Raw genomic sequence first — 20,791 nt, 5'->3', positions numbered from 1 at the left:
CGGAGGTGAGCTGGGGTGGGGCGGGCATGAGGAGGGCCACCCGCGCAGCAGCAGGTAACCCGGGGGGCACGCAGGGGAATTGCTCCCCGCCCCAGCTCGCCTCCACCTCCCTGGGCCTGAGTGCGAAGCTGCTGCCTGCTTCTCAGCCCTCCCCGGCTTCCCGCGTGAACAGCTGATTTGTGGGAAGCCGGGGGGTGGGGGTGGGGGCAGAGAAGCAGGGTGGGGCGGCGCGTTCAGGGGCGGAGGCCGAGTGGAGGTGAGCTGGGGCCAGGCGCGGGGTGGGGAGCTGCCGGTGGGTGCTCTGCACCCACCAGATTTTCTCTGTGGGTGCTCCAGGGCTGGAGCACCCACGGAATCAGTGCCTAAGGCACCATTTTTGGCCGGTTGTTAAATTTAGAAGCCCTTTTAGAACCGGTTGTCCCGCTAAAAGGGCTTCTAAATTTAACAACTGGTTCCCGCGAACCGGCTCCAGCTCACCACTGAGCACATCCAAGGTAGAAGAGAAACAAGCATGGGGAGAGGTGGTGGTGACCAATAGTAGACTAGCATGTAGACGAGAGCAGGAGAAAGGCTGGTGTCTTCAGCTTCCCGAGGGCTAAGTCCTCACTTTGGGGAAATGGTGTCTGCAAGCGGCTCGCTCAAATGGCAGGATGGGCGCTGAGGGAGGCATTTGTCAGAACTGATCGGCTATCTGCTGGCTGTGGAACTTTATTGAGCTGAGACCAGAACAACATACAGTGGCTGGTGACATAGGGTGGTACTGGAGACGTGGCTATAGAAGGTTTGAATGAGGAAGGAGATAAATCTGTGGGGAGTTTCCCCAGATCATTATGAAAGTTCTGCTCACTGTGGACACTGGTAAATCCACATGCATATACAGCTCAATGAGAAAAACTGGGGGCTGAGGGATCTGGGTATGGCAATGCAGATAGTCATGCAGAGGTGTGTGATCAAAATGAAAAATGTCTCTGAGATTCAGTACCAGGTATACCATGGCACCAATGGCCCTGCCACACCAGGCCCACACTCAGAGCCCACAATGACTACATGGGGGCTCACAAAAATGGTTGGCGCTAGGGTCCGCAAAAGGTTAATCCGGCCCTGGCACTGACTGTGCAACAGCAAGTGGCGGTGGTGCTCGGGAAGCTTACAATGCCAGATTGCTATTCTGCAGCGGGCAATCAGTTCAGATTTGGAATATCCACTGTGGGGGCTGTTGTCATCCAAATGTGCAAGATCATTAACTGTCTCCTGCTATGCAGGCCTGTGACTCTCGGCAATGTGCAGGGAATAGTAAGTAGATAAATTTGCAGCAATGGTGTTTCTAAACTATGGTGGGATGACAGTCAGCACACACATCCATATTCGGGCACCATCCCACCTGGCCAGTGAATATGTACACGGAAAAGGCTACTTTTATAGGTTACGCAAGTGTTGGTGGATCACCAGGAATGCTTCACTGATGTTCATGTGGGCTAGTCAGGGAAGGTGCCTGACCCTTGAAGAACACAGGACTGTTCAGAAAGTCGCAAGCAGGGACATTCTTCCTCAACTGATTCATTCGCACTAGCAATGTTGAAAGACCCATAGTGATTCTGCAGGACCAAGCATATCCCTTGCTCCCCTGACTCATGAAACTTTACACTTTCCACCTCGACAGAACCAAGGAAAGATTCGACTCCTGGCTGAGCAGGTGCAGGATGACCATTGGATATGCATTTGGGAGACTCCAAACTCACTGGTGATGTTTAATGCTTAGATTGCATCTCAGCATTCCTATTATTGTTGCAGCATGCTGTGCATTATATAATATCATCATGAGGTAAAGGCTCCTGGCAGGGCGGCATGAGGCGGACCAGCTGTCTGCTGAATTTGAACAGCCAGACACAAGGACTATTAGAAAAGCAAACTGTGGAGCCATAAGGTTGAGGGAGGCCTTAAAAGAACTTTATAACTGTCAGCCATAGCAATGTTGTGTGATGCTTTTGGGAAATGTTGTGCCTTCGCGTGTATAGACCTTAAATATGGGTGGGATCTTGACTCCCGTTGTGAATTCTGTAATGTGGCATGTCTGCTTGGTGTAAACTGGTATAAAACATGGACTCTGAGTTTCAGAAAATAAAACTTTATTGGGGGCAAATAAACAGAAAACAAAGCTAAAGTGCAAATAAACAAGTTAGAAACATTGAAGCAGTACTGTTAAGAGGATGACCTATATTTATAAAAGCTGAGTAAAATAATAAACATACATATTTACATATTGTGACGGGGCAAGGCCAGATGGCTATAGAAAAGTAGTGGGAGATAGATATATTAGCTCCAGGCTAAACAAATCCCTGGTACCAGGATAAGTTAAATGGCAGCTGCTCCAGGTCAATTAAGACACCTGTGGCCAATTAAGAACTTTCCAGAAGGCAGGGAGAACACTAGGTTGATTGGGACACCTGAAGCCAATCAGGGGATGGCTGAAACTAGTTAAAAGCTTCCCAGTTAGTCAGGTGGGTGTGCATGTCAGGAGCTGTGGGAGGAAGTTGTGCTGTTGGAGAGACTGAGCAGTACACACCATATCAGGCACAAGGAAGGAGGCCCTGAGGTAAGGGTGAAGTGGAGCTTGAGGAATTGGGGGCTGCTGGGGGGCTGCTGTAGCCCAAAAAATTGTACGTGTCATGTTTCTAAAAGGTCAGCTACCATAGCTGATACTATTAGGGTCCCTGGGCTGGAGCCGGGAGTAGAGGGTGGGCCCGGGCTCCCCCCTTTGCCCCTTCCCCCCCAATTAATCACTGAGACTAGGAGACAACAGAGACTGTGCAAGGGAGGATAGCTTCTCCTCACCTCCCTTGCTGGCTTATGATGAAAATGGCTCAGTAGACTGTGACCCTTGTCTCTAGAGAGAGAAGGGTTACGTGGAGGGTCATAGAGAGCCTCTGAGGCTAGCGAAATCCACCAGGAAATGCGGGACCCACGGAGACAAGGACAGAGCTTTGTCACATTATTAAAAACATTGTAAAATGTTTCATTCGTGGTAAACACACGTACTGCATGGTTCCTGTTGGCTGATCCTACAGTTGTCACAGGTCAGTGTTGGTATAGTCATGATTCTCCTAGTTCTGGCTTGCATGGCGTGCTGGGAGTATGGATTCACTCCGTACTGCCACCTGTTATGTTTGGGGCTATATGGAGCAATGCCATGGAGTTGCCATGGATTGGACAAGGCTGCTGTGGAGGGGGTCTTTGGACAGACTGTTGCTTGGGAGGTTTAGATACTGGGTGTCCCTGGGGTATGAGAATAGGGACCGTGCAGGTTGGTTTGAGCTGATATCTCTTGCTCCTGAGGATGACAAAGGCCCAGAGAACACAGCTGCTACTGGCGTCCCAAGGCTGCACTGGCTCATATACCACTACCCTGTTTATTGCTCTGTTGCCAGCCGAATTCATTGCAGAGTGCCATGGGGATATCTCCTATCCCGGGGAAGAAACAAGGCTACCATCCCTAGAAATCTTCCAGAGAGGATTGCATAGTCTCTCCATGAAAGTTTCACTGAGGTTGTTCAAGTGGATAAAAGGGACATCCCTGTTCAAACAAAGTACTGAGCATGAGGAGAACTGTGGCCCCCTGCTAGCCCAGTCAGCCAAAGTGAACACCACCTCTACCTTTCTTCTACCACTAACCGAGCACAGGACCCTGATCTGTGTGGACTGTGGAATTTGGCCTGCTGCACTAATCCATTTGAATTTATTACCTAACATGCAGTAGTTGATTAAAGTGGCAATTCGATGATTCTATGAACTAGATATTAATTCCAAAGCATTAACTTGAATTGGATTCCCAGTGCTGGTTTTAAAAGTAAAGTGAGGAATCCAAAGTCTCTCTTTGCTCTCTAAACATGTGGATGGGGTGGGCACCACTTTAAAATGGGGAAGAAGGGCAGGGAAAGGGAGGTGAGGGTTTGGACAATGAATAGGGAAACAAACATGCCTGTGAGGAATAGATTTAAATTTTTTATTAAACCTAATGTTAAAATTATATAATACACAGGTTGAGAAAAGAGTGTCTGTACATCTGGGTATAGTGCTTAGATTATCCACAAATACAAAGTTTGTTTTTAGAAGTCATAAGATACATATCATACATAATCAGCAATAACCCAGATTTAGGTGAATACATTTAAGAATACAGGTTAGATATTAGCATCCAAGTATTTGGATACATCACTCATGAAAAGTTGTACAGAGATGTGGTTGTGGGAAGCAAAATATATCAATGAGTGAAGATTGTCCCTCAGTAATTGAGAATTAGGTTGGTTGTCCATTTAGAAAATACAATATATCAAGGAAGTATTTCAGTTACTTTCCTTACTGTGCTTCTCAGCGGAACTCTAGCTCATCCCTCTGGTATTGCCGATGTCCAGTGATGTGTTTTATGTTGATGTCCCTCGACCATCCGATGCATCTGACACCATGAGTTGCCGCATCAGCCGAGCATAGCGCTGACCGATTCCTCATTCTCTCAACACTCACTGATTACTGGGGTTCCATGCGCCCAAGGATCTGACGATCAGCATGTGTGTCTGAACCTGGTAATCCCTAGCTCTCAAAATTTCAGCCAGAGGGGCGTATTTCTCCACTTTTTGAGCTCGGGTATCATGGAAGGCCGGGGTCCTGTTCTCAAAGGGCACTGTGACATCCACCATGATGATCTTCTTCCAGTCCTCGTTGGTGATAATGATGTCCGGTCGCAGTTGGCTGTCGGTTCCGGGGCTGGCGGCATTCACAGCAACCATCCCTATGGGTGACGGGATGGCTCTGACCAGGCGATCATGGATGGAGTTGTCGCAGCTGCCAGGCTCTGGAATGGGGCTTGCAGTACACGGGACATGGGGTAGTGTCTTGTTGGCATAGCCGCGCTTCTTGCATTGCTTGTCCCGATTCCCATGGCGGATGGCTCCGTTCAGTGGAATGCAGTTGCGTCAGGCCCAGTGGATGAATCTCCAGTCGGCAAATAGGGTGAAGGAATTGGAATTGGTTGCTGGCGTCCCACTTGCATGTCACCAAAAACGCCTTGCCCTGATCCAGCTTCCGCTTCAGGTTTTCCACATGCTGGCAGCGGATGGCATCCTTCAGGGTCTTCTCCAGCATGGTTCTGGCTCTCAAAGTGATGATTGTGTGGTCCATGTTCTTCACCTGTGGCATTCCTGGCATTCCTCGCACCATGTCTAGCGGCAGCCGATACGCTTTTCTAGTTTCCGTGTAGTATTGTGGGCATGAGACCAGAGCGAAGCAAAGTCTTCCCCCTCTCTTCCAAATTCGCCTTCCAGGGAGCCGCTCAGGTAGGTAGCGGGAGTTGGAGGGGGTCCTGGTGATTCGCCTCTTGGTGACATCCTGCATGGCACTTTCTGCAATGTTCCTCACCATGGCGTCCAGGCATGTCAGAAGGCGGAAGACATGAGTGATCACTTCAGCGTTGCACAGAGCACCCATTTGAGGGACCTTGGCACCGCGCTGCCTGTGCGAGATGTACACCAATTCATTGCTGGCTCTCTGGGGAAGAAACATCCACTTCTTCACTAGCTGCCTGATGGTGTTGTCTGCCTTGTTCAGAAGTACCTTCGGCACGGCTGATCCCCTCAGGACAAATGAGATATGGGGGATCAGGAAGGTGTTCAAGGCGTTGATCTTTTGCCATGGTGCCAGTAGGGAGGAGTCGATCCTGGCCACGTCTTGTAGGATCTCCACGATGGTATCCTCAGGTATCTTCTGGACACAGAAACCTGTGGGTGTGCTGAGATGTTGGTATGCTTGCCTGTCCTTGAGGAAGATCATGGGTTCACCCTGGATTTGAAATGGTGTCACCTGGACCAAGTCCCTTCTACTGCCATCAATATGCAGGGTTGTGCACGTCATACACTCAGCTAAGTTCCCTTCCCCTCCCTCACCTGACTCCTCTGTTCTTGCCTGGTGGGATTGGCTTGATTTCGGCAGAGTTTTGAACAGCTCCTTGCTTGCAGTCTGGTTTGCATCCCCCTTTGTGCCCCCTACCGCCTCCTCCTCACTGGGCATTGAAGGTGTTTCTGCGCCCAGTTGTAACAATGCATCCACAATCACATTCAGGGTGCTGGTAGGGTCTGCGCCAAGTATGGCATGCCATTCATTGTAGAAGCAGCAGGTCTGCAGAGTGGTCCCAGATTTGTTGTTGCCCTTCCATGCTTTCTGATATCTCAGCTGAAGTTTCTTGGCTTTCATCTGGCACTGCTGCTTGTTCCTTTTGTGCCAAGTATGGCATCCCCTGTGCAATGTGCATATAGGTGTCTAGATTCCTTTTGCTGTTCCTTAACTGGCTTACACAGCCTCTTCTCCCCACAGGCCAAGGAGATCCAGGACTTGTAGGCAGGAGCATGTCTAGGTATAGCTCTGTCTGTGCTGAGCTGGCATGGTGAGATGCTTACAAATGTGGGTTAGTAGGTGTGCTTTCCAAGGCAGGCAACCAGAAAAAAGCATTTCAAAACATGCTGAGGTTTTTAAAGGGGAAAGGTGGGGTTCTGGTATCTGTGGTCCCTGGGCAGTGGAGTGCAAAATTGTGACTATAGTGACCACTCTTGTGGGGACAGGAGCATTGTGGGACAGCTAGTGGAGCACTGTTAGGATCAACACAGGTAGTACAGTGTCTACACTAGCACTTTGTCAACGAAAGTAGGTAGACTTTGGCTCTGCATTATCTGAGGAGGTGGTGATATTGCATCAAGGAAACAGGGTGCTTACATTGGGGGAGACAAATGTAGATCCGATTGCGAAAGAAACTGATGTAAGTTGCTCCAACTTTGTAGGATAGATCAGGCTGTAGACTGGGATTTCCAAATAAGCCTAAAAGTTAGGATGCCCAATTTTCAATGGGTTTGGGGCCTTGCTCCGTTAGGGCTGGTCTACACTACATTAGCATATCTATGTCTCTCAGGGGTGTTACGAACCCTGAGCAATGTAGTTAAGCCAACCTAACCTTTGGTGAAGACAGCGTTAGGTCAATGGGATAATTCTTCTGTTTCCACCTAGCTACTGCCTCTTGGGGAAGAGGAGTCCCTTCGCCAATGGGAGAACCCTGCCATTGCCTTAGCGAGTGGTTACACTGAAGCACCTGGGCCATCCCTTGAGGGCAACTGCTCCCTAGTTGCTCATAGGAAACAATGGCTGTGTCAGCAGAATCGTCCTTGTCCTTCTACCACGTATGCTGTTATATGGAGGATGTGGTATATTCACATTTTGAAGTAACTTGTGAAAATACCCATCTGACAAACTGAGATCCATGATACCTTAAATTTCATGATACCATGATTTCTTGACACCTTAAATAACTGCTTCTTGGAGCAGCTCGGCCTGGAACCCACAAGAGGACAGGCAATTCTTGATTTAATCCTAAGTGCAGCATAGGATCTGGTCCAAGAGGTGAATATAGCTGGACCGCTTGGTAATAGTGACCATAATATAATTAAATTTAACATCCCTGTGGCGGGGAAAACTCCACAGCAGCCCAACACTGTGGCATTTAATTTCAGAAAGGGGAACTACACAGAAATGAGGTGGTTAGTTAAACAGAAATTAAAAGGTACAGTGCAAAAAGTGAAATCCCTGAAAGCTGCATGGAAACTTTTTAAAGACACAATAATAGAATCTCAACTTAAATGTATACCCCCAAATTTAAAAAAACATAGTAAAAGAATCAAAGTGCCACCATGGCTAAACAATAAAGTGAAAGAAGCAGTGAGAGGTAAAACGGCATCCTTTAAAAAGTGGAAGTTAAATCCTAGTGAGGAAAACAGAACGGATCATAAACACTGGCAAATGAAGTATAAACATATAATTAGGAAGGCCAAAAAAGAATTGGAAGAACAGCTAGCCAAAGACTCAAAAAGTAATAGCAAAATTGTTGGAATTTCTAAACATTACAGATAACAGTTTCTTTACTCAAAAAGTGTTGCAGCCAACATAACGGAATTCTTTATTAGACCTTGTCATAACAAATAAAGAGGAACTGATCACAGAACTTAAAATTAATGGTAGCTTAGGTACAAGTGATCATGACTTGATCACATTTATAATGTGCAAACAGAATAAAGTCCAGACCAGTAATTATAGATACTTGGTGCTTGAATAGGGCTAGTTTCACAAAGCTGAAAATAATTATGGGCCAACTCAGCTGGGAGGAAGAATTTAATCAGAAACCTGTGAATGATAACTGGGAATCATTTAAGAACACCTTCCTAGATTCTCAAAGCCACAATTCTGCAACTTAGGAAGAAGGCTGTGCTGGTTATAAAACCCAATCTGGTTTAGAGGGGAAAAATTTTATATATGTATATACACACACACACACACACACACGCACGCACACACCAGTGGAAGAAAGGGGATGTTGATAGTAATGAATATAAATCAGAAGTTGGGAAGTGTAGAAAATTAATACGGGAAGCAGAGGAAGAAATCAATCTATGAGCAGCAGAGTTAAAAAGAGTTTTTTAAATATCTTAGGAACAAAAAGCATCCTGACAATGGTATTGGTCCATTACTAGATGAAAATGGTAGGATTGTCAATAATAATGCAGAAGAGTCTTAAATGTTCAATAAATATTTCTGTTTTGTATTTGGAGAAAAAGCAGATGATATAGTCGCATCATATGATGCTGATAACGCTCTCCATTCCACTAGTATCTCTGGGGGTGTTACACAGAAGCTACCAAAGTTAGATATTTTTAAATCAGTAGGTCCAGATAATTGGCAAACATTAAATGGATTAAAAACTGGCTAACTGACAAGTCCCAAAATATAATTGTAAACGGTGAACCATCAGCCAGCAGCATGTTTCCAGGGGGGTCCTGCAGGGATCGGTTCTTGACCCCACACTATTTAACATTTTAATCAATGACCTGGAAAAAAACATAAACTATAAAGTTTGCTGATGACTCGTTTATAAAGTTTGCTGATGACACACTGATAAAGTTTGCCAATAACACAAAAACTGGGGGCATTGTAAATGATGAAGAGGACAGGTCACTGATACAGAGTGTTCTGGAAAGCTTGATAACCTGGGAACAAGCAAACAATATGCATTTTAATATGGTTAAATATAAATGTATACATCTAGGAACAAAGAAAGTAGGCCACTTACATGATGGGGGGCTCTATTTTGGGAAACAGTGACTCTGAAGAAGATTTGGGGATTGTGGTAGTCAGCTGAACATGAGCTTAGAGAGGGATGCTGTGGCTAAAAGAGCTAATGTGACACTGGGATGCATAGATGGGAATCCCGAGTAGGAGTAGAGAGGTTATTTTACATCTGTATTTGGCACTGGTGCGATGACTGCTGGAATACTCTATCCCCTTCTGGTGCCCACAATTCAAGAAGGATGTTGATAAATTCGAGAGGTTCAGAGAAGAGCTACAAGAAGATTAAAAAAAGAAAAGGAGTACTTGTGGCACCTTAGAGACTAACCAATTTATTTGAGCATAAGCTTTCGTGAGCTACAGCTCACTTCATCGGATGAGTACTGTGGAAAGTGTAGAAGATCTTTTTGTACACACAAAGCATGAAAAAATACCTCCCTCCACCCCACTCTCCTGCTGGTAATAGCTTATCTAAAGTGATCACTCTCCTTACAATGTGTATGATAATCAAGTTGGGCCATTTCCAGCACAAATCCAGGTTTTCTCCCCCCCCTCCCCACACACACAAACCCACTCTCCTGCTGGTAATAGGTTTTGTGCTGGATTTGTGCTGGAAATGGCCCAACTTGATTATCATACACATTGTAAGGAGAGTGATCACTTTAGATAAGCTATTACCAGCAGGAGAGTGGGGTGGGGAGATGTATTTTTTCATGCTTTGTGTGTATAAAAAGATCTTCTACACTTTCCACAGTATGCATCTGATGAAGTGAGCTGTAGCTCACGAAAGCTTATGCTCAAATAAATTGGTTAGTCTAAGGTGTCACAAGTACTCCTTTTCTTTTTGCGAATACAGACTAACACGGCTGTTACTCTGAAACCTGTCAAGAAGATTAAAGGATTTGACAACATGCCTTCTATCAATAAACTCAAAATGCTCAATCTCTTTAGTTTAACAAAGGAAGGTTAAGGGTTGACTTGATTACAATCGATAAGTATCTACATGGGGAATACATATTTAATAACGGGTTCTTCAATCTAGAAGAGAAACATAATCCAATGGCTGGTAGTTGAAGCTAAACAAATTCAGACTGGATATAAGATATAAATTTTTGACAGTGAAGGTAATTAACCACTGAAACAATTTACCAAGTGTTCTGGTGGATTCTCCATCACCAACCGTTTTAAAATTAGGATTAGAAGTTTTTCTCAAAGGTCTGCTCTAGGAATCATTTTGGGTAAGCTCTCTGGCCCATGTCATACAGAAAGTCAGACTAGATGATCACAATGGTCCCTTCTGGCCTTGGAACCTATTAATCTTTTGTCCTAACACCCATTGGAAACCTTCTCTTTACATATCATCATTCTGGGAACCTCATAACATCAGAGGAATGAGTCCAAGAAATCCTAATGTTTGGTTATATGATCTAGTTCTACACTCCACCTACCTCCCTCATCAATTCTCAGGGACCCTTCTCACAAGAGGTTACTCATCCAAGAGGTCAATACTCTCCTCACTCTTGAAACTATAGAAGAGGTTTATGCATGTTACAGACAGAAAGGTTTCTATTAAAAATATTTCCTCATACCCAAGAAGGAAAGAGGTTGGAGACTGTCACAGGGCGGGACTCACCCCTGCAGCACCTCCTGCTGGTCTCTCAGGGAATTCGCTCTTCCAGCCTCTGGAGTGCCCTCTGCAGGCCAGTGTCTTGCTGCCACTGGCCCCTGTGTCCCTACCGGACCCCGATGCCCCTTTCCCTGGGGTGCTGCCCCCTGGCAGTACCCCCACAGTCTCTGGTCTCCCCTCCCCAGGGAACCCCCACCCACTATCCCCACCTCACCTCAGTCTTTGGCTACTGCCAGTCACCATTGAGCCCCCGCACACTGGGGCAGACTGCGGTGTATAAGCCAATCATCACAGGCAAGGGAGGTTTGGACCTGCTGCCTCTGCCTACCCGTGGGCTGCCCCCTGCAACCCCAGTACCCTTTTTGGCTTTCCACTAGGCCTACAGCCTGGGGGGTTTCCAGGTCAGAGCTCCCCAGGTCCTCTGGCCTTCCCTTAGGTACCCAGGTATGCTCCCCAGCAGCCAGGCCCTTCTCCCTCTAAAGGCAGAGAGAGAGTCCATCTGCTCCCGGCCCACTGCACTCTTATAAGGGCCAGCTGAGCCCTGACTGGGGCATGGCCACAGCTGAGCCTGCTTCCCCCAATCAGCCTGGGAACTGCTTGCTCCCAGCCACAGCCCTCTCTTGGGCTGTTTTAAGCCCTTTAAGGCCAAAGCAGGTGACCACCCCGCTACAGAGACCCATTCCAGACTTCTGGCTACTCAATTAATTCGATTACAATCTATACCTTCATTCAATGCATAAGGTTTGGATGGTAACTGTAGCAGTGATCATTCCAACTCTAGATCCAGAAGACTGGTTTGTGCCTCCCATCCTTCAAAATGCCTACTTTCATGGTGCTATCCATCTTGCACACAGAAAGTACCTCAGGTTTGTGGTAGGTTGAAACCACAACCAGTACAGGCCTATCCCCAGCGCCAAGACTTTTCATAAAGTTGTTATCTGTAGTGGTAGCTTGCCTGAGAAGGATGGGGATATCAGTACACCCATATTTGGATCACAGGCTCATCAAGGAGAGGTCTCATCAGGATATGCAGAATTACATCCAGACCATTCTTAATCTCTTCAGTACCCTGAGCCTAAAGGTAAACGCAGAAAAGGCTGTCCTTAGTACCATCCCAATGGACAGAATTTAGCAGAGCCCTGATGGACTACTTAATTCAGTGTCCAGATGATGACCAGTCTGATTGCACAGTTGCAGAAGGTGCTTCAGACAACATCAAGCATTTGTTTCACCTTGTTAGGACACCTGGCCTCTAGCATCTTTGTAGCCATGTGTCCTAACAAGGTGAAAACAAAGACTTCACCTAAAGTATATGCAAAACAAGACTTCACCTAAAGTGGATGCAGAACTGGTTGAAGTTAGTCTGCATTCCAAACCAACACACATTGCCTGTGTTCCTAGCAATCCCACAGAAGAGTCTACTCTGACTCAGTTGGTAGAAAGACCCCCCTCCGCACAGGTCCTTCCAGTGGAGATAGTAGTTACAGATGCTGCTCTTTGGGTTAGGGAGCCCATCTGGAACATCATTTAGTGCAGGCAAATGCCTGAAGAGTCTCAGCTCCACATAAATACCATGGAGCTCAGAACAATCCAAAACACCTTCAAGGAGTTCCTGCCATTCATATGGGGTTGTTCCATTCAGATCATGATAGGGAATACAACTTCCATGCTCTGTGTAACAGGCAGGGAGGGGATTTGTCATCAACCCTGTGCAGAGAAGCAGTGCAACACTGGAATTTGTGCATTCAGCATCACATTACAGTCACAGCTATCCATTTATCAGGATTACAGAACACACTGGCAGATAGATCTGAGTGAGAAATCCTTGACAGAACATGAACAGGAAATAAAGCATTCAGTGATTCAGTTCATCTTCAAAAGGTGGGGTCTCTCCTCAATTGACTTGTTTGCAATGCATGAGGGCAAGACGTGTCCACCTTTCTAGTCCATATGGGGATTCAGTGTGGGGTCCCCAGGGGATGCATTGCTCATTTCATGTTCAGATGCTCAGGTACATCTATTCCCACCAGTTCCTTTGATTCCCAGGGTGCACCGGAAAGCCAGGCAGGATGCAGCAAAGATTATCTTGATAGTTCCAGTATGGCCAAGACAGTATTGCTTCCCATAACTCACATGGCATTCAATTGCCACCAATACTTCTACCATTAGATCCAGACCTAGTATCTTAGAACAACAATCTAATCCACTATCCCAACCTACACACCCTCCATGAAACTGCAGGGGCTTTGGATAGATGTCAGAAGTAGAAAAAGTAAATGTTCTTCTGAACTACACAACATACTAATCAGTAGCAGGAAAGTCTTCACTAAAAAGACTTAATAATTCAAAGTGGAAAATATTTGTTGTTTGGTGTGAATGTCACCTAATGACTTTGGATGCCAAAATTCCTTTGATCTTGGCGTATATAGTATATACTGTTCCTGAAGAACACAGGTCTCTCAATCAGTTCTTTCCGGGAGTACCACGCTGCTGTTAGTGCCCACCAACCAGCTGTAGAGGAATACGCTGTGTTTTCCCATCCTATCACTACCAGATTTTTAAAAGTGAGAGTATTTCCCCCATGCAGGAACCCCTGGGGTTTAAATGTAGTCTTATCAGGCCTTATGGGTCCCTGTTTTTAACCTTTGACTACATGCTATTTACAGCATATATCCATGAAAACTTCCTTCCTCATTGCAATAACATCTGCAAGGAGGTAGGTGAACTAGGTGCTCCTATGGCGGACCCCAGTGTGCATTTTTTGTCCAGATCGGGTATCGCAGAGAACATATCCAAAGGTCATTCCAAAACCTGTGTCTGAGTTGTATCTAAAGCAGGTCATCCGTGTGCCCATATTTTTTTCAGACCCTCATACTAACTGTGGTGAAGCCAAATTACACTTAAGACATTAAAAGGCCCTTTGCATTTTATCTTCAAAGGACCAGACCCTTTTGGTCGTCTCCAAGACTGTTTGTTTTCTGTGCTGAAAGGATGAAGGGAAACCCCATATCACCAGAGAGGCTGATGAAATGAGCTTTGTAGTATATCAATTTGTGCTACAAGGTAGTCAAATTATAATGACCAAATAATAGGGAACATTCCATGAGAGTTCTGGCAGCTTTAGGTGCTTCTTTATAAAATGTCCCCATTGCAGACATTTGTAAAGCTACCACTTGGGGCATCTAGACTGGATGCTTCTTTCAGCAAAGGCCTCTGCTTGGTTAAGACTCCAAGCTCCCACCTCCTTATTCAGGTCATAGCTTAGGAGTCACCTCGAGTGGAATATACATAGGGACAATCACTTGAGAAGAAAGGGAAGTTACTTACCTGTACAGTAACTGGAGTTCTTTGGGATGTGCTATTCATATGTCTATTCCATGACTCTCCCGCCTTCCCTTCTGCTTCAACATCCTATTACAACTTGCGGGTCTGAAGTAGAGAGGGAACTGAAGTGGCGATTGGTCCAACTCCACCCTTTATGCCCTTGGTACGGGGCACGAGGGTGTTCAGGGCACATGCACAGACTAACAGACACAGCTAGCAAAAATCTCCAATTGAGAGCACATGGATACATATACATCTTGAGGGGACTACATATGTGAACAACACAGCTCGAAGAACTCCAGTTACTGCCCAGGTTTCAGAGTAGCAGCCGTGTTAGTCTGTATTCGCAAAAAGAAAAGGAGTACTTGTGGCACCTTAGAGACTAACAAATTTATTTGAGCATAAGCTTTCATGAAGTTGATTCTCTTTCTTCTAAGTATTTCCAATATTCCTGAATACTAAAAATACTCTTCCTTCTGATCCAGATATTCTGGATGGCCATTTCCAAAACTTCCTGAGGCGTCTCAGGTCTGGTTTTCAGCTTTCTGTTGTTCAAAGGTGTCTGATACGTGGCACAGCCGACAGGCACAGACTCACTTTTTATTATTCAGTTTCAGGCTCACTAGAAATTCTCTATTGAACAGTGCAATCAGGATATGATCATGATCAGCATTAGCATCTGCGAGGGCGTCTCCACAACCAATCCGCTACAGCCAAAATAGTCCTGCTTGAAACGGGACTATGTTAATGCAAACAAGGTACATTTTAGTTCATGCCAGCAGGGTCTACATGGGGCAGTTACAGCACAACATTTTAGTGTGCACTGCAATTCACACCCCCATAGTCCACACTGTGGCGCTGTGTAGACAAGCCCTTATATGCCATTTGCAATTACATCAATTCCGTAAGTCCCTCTAGCACTTTGTGGTGACATCCCTGGTGCTCTTCTGGAGACAGAGAAATGCCAAATGGCCTTCCCTGCCATTTATATCTGCCTAAAGGAGTCCAGATGTTTGTCAAAGAGCTGCTTTCTGATCCTGTTTTACCTGCCAGAAGCCATCTGTGGTGTCTGAACAGAACAGCTCCATTGTGAGGCTGGGCAGGATCCCTCCAGTGGCTAAGAAAGTACAATGGGAGTGTTTTAGAGCTTCACTGAGGTGTATGGGGTGAACAGCAGAGTTTGTCTAGTATTTTAATAGCTACTGGACTGCTGTGCAGTCCGTCAATCATTTCACTTTCTTTTAGACTCCCCTCTCCACAAAGTTGTCAAGCTGGTATTTAAGTTCTTTCTTCACTGTGTGGTGCATGTAGCAGTTTCATCTTAGGACTGATTTCCAAGTGATATTCTCCGGGAAAATCCAAGACCTTTACAAAAATTCCCATATTGATTATTTGCTGGAACTGTCCGCTACCTTGTAGATCATTACATCATCCATCACTTGTAATAGCTGCAGCTTATCACTTGATTCTGACCAAAGCAGAAGCACTTAATAGTGTTTCAGTTATTTCCTGGTCTGGTTTGTGAAGCTGGACTGTGTGTGGACACTTCACTGTCCTGGGACGACACTAATGGGACACTGCAGAATGTTAGCCTTGCAGCTGCTTCAGCGTTTGTCCACAAGGCTGCAGAATGCTTGCTTCACAGGCAGCCTCATGCACTGGCATTGCAGACGGGCGTGGAATGTTGCTCACGGCCTTTGCCAAAGTGACTCAGGGCCTCTGGTCAGCCACAAAGTAGAATTAGACAAGTAAAAACTCTTTAACTCCACATTGCGAACTGCATTTAAATATTACACATGAGAAACAATCTCCAGTGCTTAACAACAGATTTTATTGGTCCTGCAAAACCCAGGAACAGTGCTACATATTTTTGAGCACTACCTACTGGCACCTTATCTATTACCTATTTATGTACATCTGTGCAGAGACAGAATAGTCCTTCTGCATCGCAACTGTTTGGGATTAATCTTCCCAAATCTAGCAGCTTCTTTTTTCAAGCTAAATTTATTTGCTTATTTTCTGCCTGTATTTTTAATCTGTCTAGTCCCATTTCCAAAGCAATGAAGTATTTGTAGACACTGAATTTGATGTGACAGGTTTCACAACCTTTTGTATTAACTTTCCACAAACATTCAGACAAGCAACTGTTTCCTTTCATTCTCAATAAATTTGGGGCAAGGAGAATGTTGTAAAGACTCGTACAGATGTGCATTTGTTCTGGACATACTTGTGTATCTATTGTGAGACACCTTGTGGGATGGTCTGAGTTGGATATTAGGAAACACTGTTTCACTAGGAAGGTGGTGAAGCACTGGAATGCGTTACCTAGGGAGGTGGTGGAATCTCCATTCTTAGAGGTTTTTAAGGCCTGGCTTTCCAAAGCCCTGGCTGGGACTATTTAGTTGGTGTTGGTCCTGCTTTGAGCAGGGGGTTGGACTAGAAGACCTCCTGAGGTCTCTTCCAATTCTAATCTTCTATGATTTGCGAGTCACTCAGTGAGGGGGGAGAAACGATCCCATGTGATTTATGTGCCTAGTCACACAGCAGAAATAGTGAATATTTGAAGCAATAGTCCTGGCAAATAGTCTGTGAGCAGACCATAGGCTGAAACACCTCTATGTAAACCATGCAGTGCCTGGATAATTCAGAGAGAAAGGCACTTGTCGGGCCCTATCACTACCTCAGCAGAGCACGCAAGCCTGGAGTTCATGCTCAAACTCTGCCTCTGCTGGGGCTTGACTTCATTGTCAACTCAGAAACAATTACACAACTTTCCATGTAGCTTCCTCCAGTACATTCTTGACACACAACACACCCACTTGCACCCGCACCCAAAGAACTTGTGTACTCCTTGTACTGTAGTCAAGTTTACTCTGCTGTACAGCCCAGGGCATGGAGGGTGTGGTCGGGGCACTCTGGGTATACAATAATTGTTATTGTCAATCACTAATAATCCAAAAATGGCTGAATATATTTTACTCAAATTAAAACAAACTCAGCCTCCCTAAAACACCAACAACCGAAACCCCTTTGATGCTGGCACAAAGCCTGGAAAGTGTCACATCCATGGTAAGTGGTTTCAAAAAGTTCTGAGTGAACCAGGTACTTATAAGAGCACTTTTTGTTGTATCCTTAGTTGTAGCTTGGACTATTCATTACCTGGGAAGGCTAGACTGACTATGCATGTGGGGACAGGAAGGTTCCCCCAGGACATGCTGGCAGGAACCTGGGGGCATTAGTTGTTCTCCGTATTATCTCCGGATCAAGACCCCGTTGGAGCTGGGCCTTGGGGGCTGGGATACCTGTGACTTACGTTTTCTTTTTTGAATGCAGGATCCAAGGAGGAGATCCAAGATGTGTACGAACATTCTGTTTAATGAAAGATGAACTCATCTGCATACTACAGAGAGCCAGAGTGGACAAAACATTCAGGAAACGAACAAGAACTGGAATCAGTGACTTATTTCCTGTATCTCTGAGCAGGTAGTGTAGTAACAGTCCTAGTCTGCCCCACACTGAGAAACAAAATGTGCTGGTAACCTCCATGATGCCCCCTCCTGCCTGCTCCCCGCCCACATTACCATACTGTGGTCATACAAAACCACCACTGCTCTCTCCTTTTAAGGCACAGACAGCACACACTGATCAGAAGACACTCTGGGGGCATGGACTTATTCATTCCAACCCTGTGTCCAGTGTTCGTTATCTGGAGAGCCTGCTGGGTAGACATAAACTGGTATTTTGGCATGGTCACAAACCTGTGGGAGTTTGGAGGCTTTTGGAAATGTTTTGGAAATGGGCAGACCTGTGAGACTAAAAGCTGAAGAGATGACATTATATAGCCAAATAGCTCCTGCCTTTTTCATTTCCTCACTTAGGTCAAAGTCAGGCCAGCCTACTTCACTAACCCTGAATACTCTTATTTAAGCTTAAACTTAAGCACAGGTTACTCTCTTCCATTTCTACACTGCAGGAGCTCTCTTAGGTCCTGACCCTGCAAGATGCTTCCACTGACTGCAATGGGAATTGAGGGTCCCTGCCACTTGGCAATTAACTATCCTTCAGCTGAGGCCAGGGTGGGCACAACTTGTAATTTTGCCTATCCTAGGATCCAGCTGGAGGAGCAGTGAGGACATTCCAGATTCTGCTAGCATTTCCAGGAAAGAGCTGGGGCTGAGAATCTTCTCAGAATCCATTACGTTACCTGGAAGTGTTATTGGATTCCTCATTCATCACTTCAGTCCTAGCTTAATTATCAAAGTAGTTATAAGGCCAGCCCTATAACTGTGCTCAGTAGCTCACTTACAGTGCATGTTTCAAAGCCTTTCTAAGCATCTTTCTGGAAAGCATGGGAATCATGGAGAAATGAGAGACTGTCCTCTTAATCCATTAGCCAGCAGGAGTCTTCCTCCTGCCTTCCTCATCGTGATTATTGCCATCATCATCACATGGCATAGTGAGACGCACACTGGAGTCCCTGGGAAAGCACCTGGGACAGTAAATGCTCAGGAGAGCCCCAACTAACATTTCTGGAATCTTAAGATGTTTTCAGTGACCTGCAAATGAATTCTTCAAAATCAGCTGTGTCCTGTTCTAGCTTCTTTCTGGTGGAGGCAGATGGCTGGAAAAAACGAGGAGGGTTTTTTGTTGTTGCTTGCATTTACCTTAGAAATCCAGGAATTCATGGATTCACAAGTATTAAGGCCAGAAGGAAGCATTATGATCATCTAATCTGAGTTCCTGTATAACACAAGCCAGAGAATGTCACTCAGTGAGTCCTGCATCAAACCCATGATTTCTTATTGGAACATAAGAACACAGAACATAGGACTGGAAAGGACCTTCCGGGTCTTTGACGTCTGTCCCCGGCTATCGCAGCCAACCCTGTCAGATAATCCCATTCATACATGTATCAATCTACATTTTAAAACCAGTGACATTGTTTGGCCCCACTACTCCTCTTGGAAGGCTGTTCCAGAATCACACTGCTCTAGAACTGAGCTAGAGGAGATTTGTTAGAAAGATATGCATATTAAATTTGACCTCAGTTCAGTGTGCAACTGTGGTCAAAAAAGCAAACAAGATGCATACAGAATGGCACTGAGAATAATACAGAAGCTATTATAATGCCATTATAGAACTCAGTGGTGCAGCTTCCCCTGGACATGGTGCAGCTCTGATCAGCCCTCTCAGAAAGGATTTTGTGGAAGTGGAGGGTTTCAGAGGGCAAGGGTGATGAGAATGAACAGAGACTGGAAAAACTCTCATGTGAAAAGAGATTGGAAAGATTGGGATTGTTACCTTAGAGAGGAGACAGATCAGACTAATGAATGGTCTGGAGAAGGGAAATCGGGATCTTCTGCTCTCCCTGTCTTACAGCACAAGAACAAGGGGCCATATGATGAAATTAAAAGGTGTGATATTCAAAATTGATCAAACAAAATACTTTTTCACACAATGCATAATTAGTCGGTGGAACTTGCTGCTACAAAAAGTCATTTAAGGATTTAGCAAGATTCAGAATGGGGTTGGACAGTTATATGGACATGAGAAATATCCAGAGTTCTCATGCTAATGAGAATGCTGGAAGGGATATTAGTCCCCCGGCCTGTGCTTCAGGGCTGAAGCCAGTTTCTAACTACAGTAGAACCTCAGAGATACGAACACCTTGAGAATGGAGGTTGTTCAAAGCTCTGAAATGTTTGTAACTCTGAACAAAGCATTATGGTTGTTATTTCAAAATACGGTTTTGAAACTTTACTATGCAGAACAAAAATGCTGCTTTCCCTTTTTTTTAGTAGTTTACGTTTAACACAGTACTGTGTTAAACGTATTATTTTATCTCTGCTGCTGCCTGATTGTGTACTTCTGCTTCCAAATGAGGTGTGTGGATGACTGGTCAGTTCGTAACTCTGATGTTCTACTGTAGGAGAGACCAGGCCGAGACCTGATGTGGGGGCAGATTTTCCCACAGCTGCTACCGTGAGGTGTGTGCACCCAGGGGCGGCAGGTTTGTATAATTTTTGGTGGTGCCCAGAATGGGTCCAAGTTCCACCCCCCGACACACCTGCCTAAGGCTCTGGGAGGGAGTTTGGGTGCGGGAGGGGTGCGGGCTCTGGGAGGGAGTTTGGGTGCGGGAGGGAGTTTGGGTGCGGACTCTGGGCTGGCGCAGAGGGTTGGGGTGCAGGAGGGGGTGCAGGGTGCAGGCTCTGGGAGGGAGTTTGGGTGCGGGAGGGGTGAGGGGTCAGGCTCTGGGAGGGAGTTTGGGTGTGGCGTGCGGGCTCTGGTCTGGGACAGGGGGTTGAGGTGCAGGAGGAGGGACGGGGGGGCGGGCTCTGGGAGGGAGTTTGGGTGTGGGATGTGGGCTCTGGGCTGGGGTGGAGGGGTTGGGGTGCGGGAGGGTGAGGGGTGCAGTGCTTATCTTGGGCGGCTCCCGAAAACAACCTGCACACCCCTCTGGCAGCGGCACCTTGGTGGGGGGACTGGGGGTCTCCACGCGCAGCTGCCTGCAGGCACCACCCCCGCATCTCCCATTGGCCACAGTTCCCGGTCAATGGGAGCTGCGGATTCAGCGCTCGGGGTTGGGGCAGTGCAGGGAGATACCCCCCACCCCTAGGGCTGCAGGGACATGCCGGCTGCTTCTGGGAGTGGCGTGGAGCGAGGGTGAGCAGGAAGTCGCCTCAGCCCCGC

The 20,791-nt window shown here is 46.1% G+C and overlaps 1 protein-coding gene across 1 annotated transcript in view; it reads left to right on the top strand.

Moving 5' to 3' along the window:
• RNF43 (ring finger protein 43) overlaps positions 1 to 20,182 on the top strand; it is a 131,543-nt gene extending 111,361 nt beyond the window's left edge. The window contains exon 9 of the mRNA XM_027830405.3: positions 17,435 to 20,182. Coding sequence (XP_027686206.2) covers positions 17,435 to 17,478 — 44 coding nt within the window. The 3' untranslated portion in view covers positions 17,479 to 20,182. The remainder of the gene's footprint in view (positions 1 to 17,434) is intronic.
• The last annotated feature ends 609 nt before the right edge of the window (positions 20,183 to 20,791 follow it).

Source organism: Chelonia mydas, chromosome 17 (genome assembly GCF_015237465.2).
Source record: "Chelonia mydas isolate rCheMyd1 chromosome 17, rCheMyd1.pri.v2, whole genome shotgun sequence".
In the NCBI taxonomy this organism is placed as follows: domain Eukaryota; kingdom Metazoa; phylum Chordata; order Testudines; family Cheloniidae; genus Chelonia; species Chelonia mydas.
The sequence above is the reverse complement of the archived record's forward strand: the minus strand, read 5'-3'. Positions and strand labels throughout refer to the sequence as shown.